Source organism: Rutilus rutilus, assembly GCF_951802725.1.
Source record: "Rutilus rutilus genome assembly, chromosome: 1".
Taxonomy (NCBI): Eukaryota; Metazoa; Chordata; class Actinopteri; order Cypriniformes; family Leuciscidae; genus Rutilus; species Rutilus rutilus.
The window spans coordinates 51,277,269-51,292,433 of NC_140209.1; the positions used below are offsets into that span (position 1 = coordinate 51,277,269).

General features: G+C 37.6%; 1 protein-coding gene across 1 annotated transcript; it reads right to left on the minus strand.

The window, feature by feature from the left end:
- Positions 1-104: 104 nt before the first annotated feature.
- On the minus strand, positions 105-14,332 carry nfe2l1a (nfe2 like bZIP transcription factor 1a). Its single transcript, XM_084425285.1, is given in 7 exon segments — positions 105-2,314; positions 2,317-2,346; positions 3,943-4,086; positions 4,379-4,468; positions 5,275-5,463; positions 11,916-12,527; positions 14,240-14,332. Coding segments are annotated over 6 exon segments (2,166 nt in total). The 5' UTR covers positions 12,438-12,527; positions 14,240-14,332; the 3' UTR covers positions 105-1,123.
- Between the last annotated feature and the right edge of the window lie 833 nt (positions 14,333-15,165).

A 15,165-nucleotide genomic window follows, 5' to 3' on the forward strand; every position in this document is an offset into this window, starting at 1 on the left:
TTCTGTTTTTTGATCTTTGATTATTTTAAGAAATGGTGTTTAAAAATGTACTTTTGCTATATTAAGGTCCTATTTTACAGAAAAGAAATTGAAAATTCAGGACCATAAATGGCTTTTAATTAAAACAAAAGAGACATAAATTCACTGCAAAATATGAATCACAAGCTACATAAACAATTGAATATAAAAAGGTTTAAATTATTTACAAGGCATTTCAAAATATTAATGAAATCAAATACCAGTTCTGTATTTTGACATTTCATCACAGGTAAAGCAATACAATTTAAAATAAACCACACAAACTCAAGGACAGAATTCCAGTTCACTCAAAACATGGTGGGTCAAAAATCCTTAAACTTTACAGCCTTGTTATCTAGTTGATGTTAATCGAGCTCAAAACTAAATGTACATTCATTGTATGGCGTTCCCTATAATGAGATGGCAAACCAACACTTATCAAACCAGTAAGCAATATTTAAAACGCATTATCACTTTGTTTCAATACTTGGATTCCAAGCATAATTCCAAACACAATTTGCCATTCTAACACAGGATTATTGTACTGTTTTTTTTTTGGGAACAGTTTACGATATTCCTAGTTTGGTTCTTAATGTCCGCATGAATGTTGCGATACTCTTTTCTTCCCTATTGTGACATCCAAGTGAAACGATTTTCTCCATTGGGAATTGATTGTCGTTTGCTAATGTGAGTCAGTGACGGGTTGCTGGAAAGGAGGGACCCTCTCTGTGGCCCTTATAAATAAACAGTCTGTTATTTGCTGTTGTGGCCTTTCAGAAACGTCCGCTTTACATGTGACATAGGCTACAGCGCTGAGTGCTTTCTCTGGCTAGACTCAGACACAAACTGCACGTTTGCTGCCCTTTACAGTCTGTTTTTAGAGTATATTTAAACGCACATTGGAAACACACATTGCCCTTTAAATTAACATCAAAACCTTGTGGAACTTGAAGTTCAGTCAAGTTATATTAGGTGGTTACACAGTATATGACATCTTCAAGGATGATCTCTTGGGTAAAAATACCCTACTTGGTGTAAAATCCCTTTGAACTGTGGAAAACCAGCATGTAGAACTAATCAACATCAGCTCATTGAAGAGTCCTCCTCACTTCTTGCGTTTTTGTCTCTTGCTAAGTTTGCGTCTGGAGTGTGAATCTGATCTGCGTTGGGATGTTACAGGGCTGGTGCAGTCTTGCTGCAACGTAAAGTTGTTGTCCGAGTAGAGCAGTCCCTGTTCCTCCCTTAGTCTCTCATACACATCTTGATACAGGCTATCAAGAAGCTGCTTAACCTCCCTGATGGAGCTCAAGATCTCTGATTTTTCCCTAAGCAGTCTGACCCGGAGGCGTCGCAGGCTATCCACATTACGCTCCAATCCCACTAGGACATTTAGCTTCCTCCTCCGACAGTTCTGAGCAGCCAATTTGTTTTTACCCCTGCGGCGAATGTCTCTGATGAGCGAGAGCTGAGCCTCATTGAGATGATATTTTGCTATCAAACGATTGAATTCCTCAACAGGCAAGTTTACGATGCGTTCGTTGGAGAACGGGATATTCAACGACTTTGCGTGTTTCTCATCCCGGCTGGACAGATGCTCCAGCACTTTTTCTTTCGACTCATCGAAGGGATCTTTTGGAGGTTTCTTCTGGCTTTGAGGTTGGTTGTAGGTATGATCGTGTCCGATGTGCTCGAGCCAAGGAAGACGGTGGAACTGCCTGGCTTCCAAAAAACTTGACTGACACATTTTGGTTTGTTCTGGCATGAAGCCACCCACAGCTCCATCCTCTTCCTCTTCCTTGATATGGGTGTAGCCCACGGCACCTTCCTCGGGTATCATAGGGGTTGGGCTGGAGGGTGATGAAGAGCATGAAGATGATGATGAGGAACTGGAAGATTCAGATCCAGTAGTGGAGGTAGGGCTTTGGCTATAGTCCAGGGATAAACCAGAGTCAGAATCTGCTTGGTTTTGCTCTTCAAGGTCTTCCAGGGCCAAATCCATTTGTCCAATCTCATCAAGCATGGCTTCCTCTAGCAGAGGATCTAAAGGGCTTGCCAGGCTAGTCCCAGTAAGGAGGGCTATGATATCAGAGTCTTCAAAAGCTTCTACATTAGCAGAGGTGTCCAAGTTGAGGTTTGGCAAGGAGTGGTTGTTAATCCGACAGGTTTCTTCCATGGGGACGCTGTTTTGTGCATCAGTGGATCTTGGCAGAGTGGCTCGGTGAAGGCTAACATCCTGATGAATAAAGTTGTCCATGGATCCAGTATTTCTGTCTGAATCACTTATATTGAGGGGGGGAATCTGCCTGTTGTTTCGGCTATATCCATGTCCTATAAAGATAAGAGAAGTTAAAAAAGGTTCAATAGGTCATCACAGGTCAATATAAACACGTGAACTGGTCCATCATTTTGAATTTTTGACCCAGAAACGCAATTTGAGTAAAAAAAATATATATTAGGCCTAAATGAAAAAGTGATTGTTTTATGATAAAATCCTCCAAATCCTTGTCAAAATATAATTTAAATGGTTGCTGTCTATCATAAAAATCTTAATGAGAAAATGGCCTGAAAAAACCAGAGCGTCACAATGCCTTTGCTCTCTATTGTGATAGCACTTGTTGCATGTCTATGTTTAAAATGACGAAGTTGAGCACGCAAAAGATGCGACGTAAACGGGCCCTAAAAAGCAATTGTACTGCGCATGTGTCGAAGGCGTCCATCCACGCGGTTGAGTATACTTTTGAAAGCTGTGCGGACATGACGGTGCGGAACACGGAAAATGATCTGTCACACCACATTAAAGGGATAGTTCACTTTGAAATTAATTTTTGATATGTTTTAGCTTACCTCAAGGGCATCCAAGATGTAGGTGTCTTTGTTTCCGCAGTAGTTTCAATTTTGATATTTTTAGGTTAAACCGTTCTTGTCTGTCAGTCATATAATGCAGGTCGATGGTCACTGGCTCAAAACACAAGCACAGAGTCCAAATTAAAACAATTCCCCACGTCCAAATGAAACAATTCCCCATCATAAGTACACATTGATGGCCTAAGACACGAAACGAGCGGTTTGTGTGAGAAAACGAACAGTATTTATATCGTTGTTATCTCTTGAAAACAGCACAAGTCCAAATGATCTGACGGCGCGGGCGGGTATAGATATATACATAGATGTCGCCTTGGCTACGGTTTCGTTCCAATGAACTGCAGTAGCGAAGGCGACATCTAGTGTATACATCTATATCCGCCAGCGGGCGGGTATAGATATATACACTAGATGTCGCTTGGCTACGGTTTCGTTCCAATGAACTGCAGTAGCCAAGGCGACATCTATTTATATATCTATACCCGCCCGCGCCGTCAGATCATTTGGACTTGTGCTGTTTTCAAGAGATAACAACGATATAAATACTGTTCGTTTTCTCACACAAACCGCTCGTTTCGTGTCTTAGGCCATCAATGTGTACTTATGATGGGGAATTGTTTCATTTGGACGTGGGGAATTGTTTTAATTTGGACTCTGTGCTTGTGTTTTGAGACAGTGACCGCAGACCTGCATTATATGACTGACAGACAAGAACGGTTTGACCTAAAAATATCAAAATTGAAACTACTGCGGAAACAAAGACACCTACATCTTGGATGCCCTTGAGGTAAGCTAAAACATATCAAAAATTAATTTCAAAGTGAACTATCCCTTTAAATAGCGTCAAAATGGCATTTAATGTTTTAATCCTGTAAAAAAAAAACAATTGCCATAAATCTGACAACTGAGACATTATAACATTAAAACAGTTTTTTGCTTATCGTGTTTCTCAAACTATTCATTGCTACGACTCAAAATGATAGAGCGCGTCACATATCTTAATTGAAGCACTGATGAACTTATAATTTGAGACTTGACAGTAAGATGCATGCATTTGCATACCTGTGATTCCATGATGGCCAAAACATCTTGCCACTGTTGCTCTAAGTTAAATGTGGATTCCTGTTCAGGCAACAAGGGTGAGATGAGTGGCCTCTGAAACTGAAGTTCATGTTCTCCTACGTTCTGTAAACCAGGACCTGTCAACTGAGAAAATTAAGACATTAAGATTTTCAAACGAGTTTCAAAAGATTGTTTGTCTTTGTCTCTCTCTCTCTCTCTCTCTCTCTCTCTCTCTCTCTCTCTCTCTCTCTCTCTCTCTCTCTCTCTCTCTCTCTCTCTCTCTCTCTCTCTCTCTCTCTCTCCTCTCTCTCTCTCTCTCTCTCTCTCTCTCTCTCTCTCTCTCTCTCTCTCTCTCTCTCTCTCTCTCTCAAACAATTCCTACAGCATTAATTGTTGTAAAAAAGATGAAACGTTGCGTTCTAGATCAGGTTCTCACCTCTGGATCCTCTTCTGAGGCGAAGTTGTCATCGATGAGATGCAAGCACTCTTCAATGGCAAGAGAAGTGTCGTCCCTTACACCTGACAACTGAAAGAGCAGCAAGTGAGCTGGAGGAAATTGTTCAATAAAAACCATATCACTCTGTTATCTGTCAAGGTCAAGCTATGACGCTCATGCTGCACTTCTTTGGAATGTGGAAAGTCTTCATCAAGGCCAGAAGCAGCACTGAATAGCAAAACATTCGGTGCCGAAATCTACTTTTTACACTGTTAATTCAGTTTTAGAAGTTGTGTCCTATTCACAGAATTTTAGTACTTTAGCTCATGGTACATATTTCTCTGCAAATTGAATTTGACAAATGACAAAATTAAGTGTCTTGTTTCATAGAATATAATGTAAAATGTAAGAAATACTGCAGTGGCCAAAAGTGATGTCTGGCCTATAAAATGTTATTCAAACATAATAAAAAAAAATTCTTAAAGATTTCATAAGCATATTGCGTAGTTGTGCTTGGAGTCAATTGTTTTATTTGTGATAAAGCAATGAAACGAGACAAATTGTGCAGACAATTTTTGTCCTGGCTGTCATACAAAGAAATTATGAAAATTATAAAAACAGGACAGAACCAACAAAATATTAATAATTAATTATATTGTAGTCTATATATGCTGTTTCATGTGAGCTTTATGTTTTTCCTGTGCTTTTTTTTATAGTAAAATAAAACCTGTATCTGTAGTTTGCCTTTTTTGCCAAATAATTTTGTCAGATAAATACCTTAAGTTTAGTGTTTTGTTCTTCCCTAATATTTAAAATATTTGTTTCATATGTTCATAATTGTTTCATAGTTTGGTTTAATCTAAATATTAAATATTTGGAGCCTTATTCACGGTTACCTGTAGATCCTCTCCAAACATCTGGTTGTGAAATGGATTTGTATTCCTCCAGCTATCCACCATAAATTCATCTTCCTCTTCCTCCTCATTAAACAAGCAAAGTGGTTGTGTTCTTGCATTTTCCAACTGCTCCTGGCGGACATTTTGCTGAGGTTCTTGTTCCCAGAAGAAAGACATACCATCTCCCTCCTGCAAATGCAAAACGAAGGTCTAGTAAGGATAGGAAATTGTCCATCTTCCCCATATAAATATATATATATATATATATATATATATATATATATATATATATATACATATCGTGTTTTAAATTTGCGGTTAAGTTAAAAAACATGCATTAAGGTATACTAGTTTATTACTGCATCATCAAATCATCATTGAACATGGATTGGATCCATTTAACATTCAACAGGCTAACATAAATACAACAGAACAAAAACAGTGCTTTTCAGGTAGGTTTAACATTAGTTTTCAGGTAGAGAAATTAAATAAAGTAATCAAATGTAAGATAACACTGCTGTATAAATCAAATATATATTAATCCTTATTAAAATTACAAAAGGTATTTAATCAAGAGTATGATAATCAAGAGTTTTTTTTTTTTTTTTAACATTAAAATCACAGACAGCAGCAATATTAAGCTGCTGTCTCTTTAAGAGCTGCACTGATCCAATATACTGATACACACATGCGTTTTATTTTTCAACTGTTCATGTTCATTCAAGCCTTAACTTGTGTTTACTAGGATACGCACCAAGATGGGCGTTTTGATATCATTTTGTGATGTGAATTTGTCCGTTCAAGCGCAAGAAGACTCGAAAAAGAACTTGATTCAGTATTCACAATGTCTGAGATGCGGCTTTCCGGGGGCTCAAAGTTAGATGTATGCGCACAGAACTTCTTACTCATGGAGTACCAAATTGAGTTCTCTTTCGCATTTTCTCGTGCTTGAATATTTAAATTGGCAAGGCTTAAAAACACGTGCAAAGGATAAACTTCCGTGAAGATACAGCACTGGCCCGATCGGGACAATTCCGTCAATTGTCGTGAGCATCGTTCACCCTGGCCCCGGGCAGCCTGTATTGTCGAGCTCTGCTATATTGTACAGTTTTCATTTTGTTTTAGCAAGTTTTTTTATTATTTTACCAGGAGAAAAATATTGAATTATGCAACAGACATTACACAACTCAGTGCCTTCACGCAGTTAATTAATCAAAACTATCATTATCTGCATTTTTCATTTTTCATTTTTTAAATTGATCAAAAATCTATGGCCCATTCATCAATGCATCTCTAATATATATATATATATATATATGTATATATACAGTACTGTGCAAAAGTCTTATCCACGTAAGTATTTTCATATATTTTCAAAATAATAATTTTAAGCCAGTTATTTATATCTTTTGCTGTAGTGTGTCAGTAGGAAATATCAGTTTATATTTCCAAACATTTCTTTGGCCATTAATTGTAATAATCCTGTGAGATTTTTGTATGCACAAGGAGTCTGACAACAGCCGGTATGATCTCACCGTCATCGAGTCTGTCTGTGAGGATTACATGAAGAAACAGAAAAAAACTGAGACAGAATAAATCAAGAAGAACTGCAAGACACTTGAAGACTTGAATAACTGGCTTAAAACCATTCGTTTCTGGTGAAATACTAACGAGCCTAAGACTTATATATATATATATCATTGGCATATATAGAACCCATACATTTACAGACAACAGCTCTTGGCTATAAATAGACTTAACCTTTCCCTGTTCGGGAGTGTGATTAATGAAAGCGATTGGTCTCTTGGGTGTCTGTGCTGTTGTTATTGGAAGTCCCACAGACCCCTGTGGTCCTTGTGACTATCATGGGTTGACTAATATGTTTTTGGTATTAGGGGAATAACAACTCAAGTCCCCCCTGCCTTATAGTTAAGATTAGGGTGTCATTTAATCATGTAACCTATTTAGTACAAATCAACTTCCACACCTTTACATGCTCAGTAAGAGAGGGTTTGACAAGGTCACAGCTGCCTGTTTACGTATGAGCTTAAGGTATGTGGAGCAGTAAGATGTCTTTAATGCACTCTCCGTTAAGTCCATTTTGAGGGGATAGGCCCAGACACTTGATCAGTAGCCGGTAAACAGGCATTGCGAAAGCAAATGTGCATGTCTTCTCGGATTACAAAACAAGCCAGGATGGTGCTGTGGACGCCAAGCCAGCACATGCTCAGGCATATCTAACAGGGGTCAGTTTATATTTGGGGTTACAACAAGCTTGCACAGTCAAGTACATGTGCCCTTGTTTGAACTACAGTGATTCGAGAGGGGGATTTTTCGATATGGTAATGATTCCTGGCCGTCTCATTGACATCTCTTGTGGGGATCTAACATTATAGAAGTCTGCAAATAGAACAGATAGCCTATTAGGGATGCACAATATACCGGCATCAGCGATATTAAGAGTTTTATTTAGGCTATTTCTTTTTATTTATCAGTACTGATTAATAGTTGATGTTTAATTGTGTATGCAATGCTCATTTGCCTTTTTTTACATTCTGGATAAATTGAAAATTGGTTTAGTGATGTTTCAGTGATTTACAAAACCTTATCATTAGTTTACTAAATAAATAACATGTAATTTACTAGTTTCTGACAAGATTTCCTTTGCTTTAAGAAATTGCTTTTAACATAAAAATATGTATTAATGTACAGGAACAGAGGTTTCTCTGCTGGATCCATCGTGATTTAGGATTTGGTCTAGCAGAGAAACTTATGTTCCTCCGGCAAGGTACGGACTCTGTATAGGAATATAAAATTCAGTTTTGTGCCCTGGGAACAATCAAGAGAACTAATCAACAAGAAAACTACAATCTGACTACAAAATGGCACAGGAAACAGGAAAACAACCAGGTAGAATACAACCAAATAACAGAACCATAAGATACACAAAACAATATTTCCTGTGGATCACAAGTGGCCAAACATTTTGTTCCCATATTTTTTTTTTTTTTTTTTTCACGGCCTGTGCTGTGGTTGCCCTTCAGGTCTTCGCGCTAGTCACATGACTGAAAACTATGAATAAATCAGCATCAGTACTTGCCATCTCTCACACAAAACCCAAAGATGAACTTATCACCAAACTGCATGCTTCTATTAATCTCTAGGGGTAAAAGAGTCAACAGTCGGATCCAGGAACACCATGGCCGCCAGTCAGTACAGGTCAAATGTGCCATAGGGCCAAATATGCAGCCTTTTGTACATTCTAGACTGGCTCTTGGTTCAGAAATAGCCCTGCGGATCATGTGCATGGAAACCTGTCAAATTTGATCTGGTCTGCACTCTGTACATGTAAGGGACTTGGCACATGGCAGCTGTTTCTAAGTTCAGGGTCCTTACTCAAGGGGGAATTCGAGTTCAGAATGTCTTGCACTGTGTGTAACATCTTACTCTGTTTCAAAGCCCATTGAAGGAACAGAAAGTAAAAAGCACCCAGTCGAAATTTCCCTAGCTGTCCCGCTGAGTTTATGCATGTGAACAGAAAGCAAAAGAAAGCGACTCGATGCTTCTCACAAATGTCAATAATGTGGGCGCACAGCCAGGCACCCGTACAGTCACACTAAATAGTCTGGGCACTGGCTGGCAGGCAGCCTGCTGTGGGTCATGTGATAAACCAGTTTAAAGTGTCCCTATTATGCTTTTTATGATGTAATATAGCTGGTATAGTTGTAATATAGCTGTTTGTAAATTTAAAAGGTCTGCAAAGTATCAAAAATCAAAGTGCCCGACAAATAAAGTTATTGGCTCCCAAAAGAGAGAGAGAAAAAAGGTTCTGAACTGCCTGAAAAAGAGTCGTCAGTAATTTCAGTCTTCACTTTCTGTTGCAAACCTACGTATGTTTGTAACATAGGCCTACATAATTCCAGCCTGGTCTTCATTGGCTGCCCGAGAACAACTTTGTCCTACTTTAACCTGACACTGTAACACTAGTTGTAGCTGAGGCCTGGAAGAGATTGGCTTGTGTTGTCAACATGTTGCTAAGATGCTTTTTTTTCTGCAGTGTGAAAGCAAAGATGAGGACTCGCACTCGAATTGATACAGTAAAGCCTTGGATATGGTACTGGGCATTTCGTTTGTAACATGCACTGTAAGCATTAGACCAATCACAACACACTGGGCCATCTGACCAATCAGAGCAGAGTAGGCTCTCAGAAAGGCGGGGTTTAGAGAGACTGAATCGTTTCATGAACCGTTTCAGACACTGTGAGAAGAGAGGAGATGCTACAATGAGAAAATTAACGTTTCATGTTGAACTTTTAATGTTTTTTTGTTTTTTTTTACCTTCAATGCATGTAAACCTGTTGTAGAAAACAAAATGAGCAACCTTTAAAATAGCTTAGGGGAACTTTGACTCTACAAAATATTACAAACAAGGCGTGTTTCCATTACAGACTTGTGCAAAACTTTTGCGATTTTGTCTAAATGTCGACAAAAAACTATTGCGAAATCACGGCGTTTCCATTAACGATGAAAGTCAAATCATTGATTAAGTCAAATCATTCCAAAAACCATGGCAACAGACGTCGGTAGGTTTATGTAGGCCTACTATATCCCAGCCACTGTACTAGCCATTATTATTAATCGAAGGAGATGGATGTGTATTTTCCAAGCATTAAGGGTAAGGAACGACCTTTATTATACTTGTGAGCAGCACATAGGTGTTTCTGGGTGTTTCTCCCTAATATCTGCTTCAAGATCTTGATTGTGGCATTTATTTGAGGTTTAGAATCCATTATTCCTGTAAATCTTTTGTCTTATATGAATTTAATAAAGAACTCTGTCTCGTATTCTGTCCAAACACACCGCATCATCTACGTCAGGTGACCTGTAAATGCACAAAAACTGTTTCCATTGCAGTTTTGCGAAATATTTCTTTTTCGAATTGCCTGAAAAACCACCTCATGCGAGCGTAAAAACTTATTTTGCGATAAATGGGAGTTTTTGCGAAATTTACGTGTTTCCATTGGGCGTATTTTCAATTCGCAATTTCAATTTGCGCAATTTGAAGGGTAATGGAAACGCGGCTAGTGAGACTTATGGTTTTTTTGTGTGTTTGGAAAATACTAACACAACGACCCTGATATACTTTTAAATGACTGTTTAGACATTAATTTGCTCAATATGGTTAAACAAATAATATGGACCTAGATCTAAGATTGATAATTGTCTACTTATTCTTGAGTCTGAAAATAATTAGTTGAAATTGTTTACAATACAGACACTTACGTAATGTGCTAGTATACACTTTAGCCCCATTACCAAGAATACTCTGGGTCTCATGAAACTCTAACGGTCAGTAGGACAACAAACAACATGCAACACTTAAGTAAGACGTGGAGGGGAAACCCAGCCAAGATGTTTGAAGTTGTTTAACGCTCAGCTGTGCCTCAGGGCAAAGACGAGGACACATGCATCTGTCCAACTCAATAACAAATCCATGTGCACATCCAGACCAGACGTGTCTGGTATTGAGCCAGTGTTGTTTGGGTGTGTGTTTTCAGAATTGATATTAGCAAATAGAGTTTGTTTAGTGTGGTTATGCTACTTGTGTATTAGCAATATCTGAATCAATAAAATGCATACCATGATCATTTTTTCATGAGTTTGTTAATCATTTTTCTTTATTTTATTTTCTTGTTTCACATCATTTTGAAACTCACTGTCAAGTAGGCTATAATGCATCAGCTGATAACGTAATAAGATTCACAGGTAACACTTCCTTATTTTGTAAGGGCACGATTTAACTGGAAATCATGCCATGAGGAAACAAAACCCTAGTTGGCAGGTCAATAAAGTCAGATGTAGCCTAATAATTCTTTTTCTTTTTGTTAAACCAGATTTCTGCACTCTAGGCAAATAAAATACATAGCTAATTAGAAGACATGTACTGTAAATGGTGTAGTTGACTTTTACAAATATTTTTTACAGTTTTTAACTTTGGGGTCAGCAAAATGTTTTTAAAAGAAGTATCTTATTCTCGCCAAGGCTGCATTTATTTCATTTAAAAAGCTGTAAAAACAATCATATTTTGAAATACTATTACAATTTAAAATAGCTGTTTTCTATTTGAATATATATTTCAAATGTAATTTATTCCTGTGATCAAAGCTGAATTTTCAGCATCATTACTCCAGTCTTCAGTGTCACATGATCCTTCAGAAATCATTCTAATATGATTTGCAGCTCAAAACTTTCTTTCTATTATCTTTATAATTTCTTATTATTATCGATGTTGAAATCAGTTGTGCTGCTTAATGTTTTTGAGGAATACATTTTTCAGAATTCTTTGATTAATTGAAAATTCAAAAGAACAGCATTTAATTAATTGAAATAGAAATTGTTGGTAACATTATATTTAGTCACTTTTGAAAAAAATGTTTTAGTTATTTATTCTTGTTATGGCATTTTAAAGTTTTAAAAAGAACCACTAATGAGAGTGAAACATCCTTGAAGGGTGTTGCTGGCACCAACTTCCATTCTTCAAATATTAATATAATTTATCTATTATGAAACAAACCACAAAGCAGGCCATTGGCGGAAATAGGAAATAATTTTTCGAAGCTTCAACTGGCTTCACTGCTTACCTCTTTAATGAGTTCATCTTCGTCTGGATGGTTGAGGTTTCTTGACATGTGCCCCAAAGGTCCAAGGGTTTGATCCTCAGCTACGTCATAGCCCAGTTCTCCTCCATTTCCCAACCTCATGCTTAGCTCTGAGGGTTCCTCCACATCTTCAAGTCCTCCAGCTTCCTCAAGGAGACCTACTTGACCTGGAATGGAGACTCCATTGTCAGGCTCCCTGTGGACCAACCAGGCTTCCAACTCTGCCGCTGGCACCTGCAGGCGGTCTAGGGAACGAACCCAACTCAGAAGCCTGCGGGCTGTGAAGAACCCATCTAGGTCTACGCTTTTTGGGTGCAGGTTATATCCATCCAGGATGTTTCGGAGATTGTGGAATTGAGTCTGAGTTAGAGCTAAACTTGGGCCCTGAATGATTTCGCTAAAGGGGGGCAGGTAGGGATCCACGTCCACACGCATCCCGGACAGACTGAGAAGAATAGCCACTTGAAGCAGACCCTCTGTTAGGTACTTCTTTAGGTCCGGCATGGCCAAAACCGGTGCCAGGAGCTTTCAAAACTCTCCAGAAATAAAAGTAGTTTTTTTTAGTTTATAGGGGAAAAAATATTTCACAAATTCCTGAAACAGAGAAGAAGAATGATATAGCCTAATATCAGAATTTAACACATTATCAGGCAGTGTTTTAATGAAAATTAGTTGTTGCTTAGATTAACTCTTCTTTTGTTTCTGTTTATATATATATATATATATATATTATATATAGGCTAATCAATAAAAAATATAGGCTATTACAAAAATCACTATCTTTATTGTTTTTATCAATATAGCTTCAAAAAGTGGGAGAGGCATGCATTACATCTGAGATGTAAAAGACTTAGAATGGAAATTGAAAATCATATTTAAGTTATAAATATTTATGAGAAAAATCAAGGTCACTGTAAAAGGCTGAGACCTCATTAAGTATTGTTAAAGGGATGGTTCACCCAAAAATGAAAATTCTGTCATCATTTACTCACCCTCGAGTTCTTCCAACCCTGTATACATTTCTTTGTTCTGTTGAACACAAAGGAAGATATTTTGAAGAATGTTTGTAACCAAACAGCTGTGGGGCAACATTGACTTCCATAGTATATAGGCTATATATTTTTTTCTATACTATGGAAGTCAATGGGGCCCATCAACTCTTTGGTTATATCAAAATATCTTCCTTTGTGTTCAACAGAAGAAAGAAACTCATACAGGTTTGGAACAACTTGAGGGTGAGTAAATGATGACAGAATTTTTATTTTCGGGTGAACTGTCCCTTTAAGTTCCTGGCCTCTGATTGGTCAATACAGCGTTCCACTTATTCACGTTCTGTTATGTCAGGAACTTTCTCTAGCGGAAGGATGTTTTATATTATTCATAAACTTGTTGAACAATATCAGAAACAGTCAAAACAGTCATAACTGAAAGATTTACAATTAAAGACTGAGACTATATTTTCAATTGTCACATCACATAGGCTACATATCATACCAAACAATAAGTAATTTAAGACAAAAGAAAGAAAAGTAGGAAAGTATGAGGTTTTTTATATTATAAAACCAAAATCTTCCAATAAAGAACACAGATACATTTATTTGGGACTTTTCATCCCTCGGAAGGATATGAATTTACTGAATAGCCTACCATTTCAATGAAAAATTGCACTTTAAAAAGCAATGAGGCACGCGGGGCTGTGCTGTATTTAATTTCCAGTTTTTTAGTTTAAACGTTGGCTAGGCAGAAGTTTCAAACATGAATTAACAATTTTACGATGGACGCGCGAAACTTCGAGAATCTTCTGCTATGTCTTGACTGGAGTCAACAAGACTGAAGATCGCTGCAATCATCAACGCGTGACACACTCCCGTTGACCCACCTCTTGCTGATTTTTTCATAACTAGGCAACAGGCGACATGAGTCAGCTATAATGTAAACAAAACTTTTCTCGTGAAATAAACATTAGAGGTCCAAGTGTTCAAATAAATAAGTAGCTAATTGAATAAAATATTAAATTTCACAATATTAACATAACAATACAATAAATCATAAAACAATGCTATTACATTAGGCTATTATGCTAGTATGCACATTTACAGTTAGTTAATTCACAATATTAAAATAGGAATAGGCCTACCTTTACACTGATAAACTGCATCTTAGATTATGTCAATCATTTTTAAGTGATTCATATTTTCAAATGAACGATGTAGAGAGCTATTACTAGATCCATTACATTTGGCACTATATGCTCGCAATATCTGCTGTTTAGATTTAGGCTATCAATAAGTTCGTCAAAACATTACCTTGTCTACGGACACAGAGTTCTGGTAGTCGCTATATAAAGGCGTGAGAGCAGGATGCTTCTCTTGGATGATCTGAATCACACAACTTCACATGCTCTATAACAGTGTGCGAGTGTATTTATGGGGCTGTGGCGGAAAGTATTGGTCTCCTCCCTACATGACGTGATGAGCCTTTCAGTTTTCTTTCGGCAAGACCGCGCGTGCTCGCCCAGTTTGTCAGTGTTTAGAAAAGACTAGGCTACTGATTTTTCCAATAACACATCAGATGTGTTTTTCAGAGCTTTCCTTAATTGTTTATCATAGGACCATGAAACAAGTGTCAAAGGATAAGTGAGAGGACAAAATGATAACAATAGCTGTTCAGAACTGTTTTATGAGCTATACTGTATGATGGCAAACTATGCAGTAGCCTACATTATGCAATAGTATAGGTTATAGTATTTAGAGGAATACAAAAATGGTTTAACAAACACCATTAACATAACATACAACAATATAATATATAACATTTAAAGGGGGGTATGTGGGGGTATGCAGATTAGCCTATTATTGTTTTTGTTATTATTAAGACATTTTAAGTAGGCTAATGTATTTACAGTAAGCTGAATGTAAGCAAGATCCCTTTTCCCTGAACCTTTTCAGCTTTGCTGCCCCCTGTCGTGCTAGTAAGTGGTGACGTTACATAATTCATTGGTTTACAGCAGTCGTTCATTATCTATTCATTGCATGTCCTGTATGATGTGGAAGACACGTGAAACTTTCTATGCAAAACGGGTTACTCAATAGTAGAGCAAATGACATGACGCCAAAAATATTAATTTCGTTCCCAAGACTTCCCAACAAACGAGCTTACTATGAAAGCCGCCATTGTGGCTCCCGTACGGCAGCGCTGCCCAACCAGAACGCTATTGTACGTTTGAGCCAAC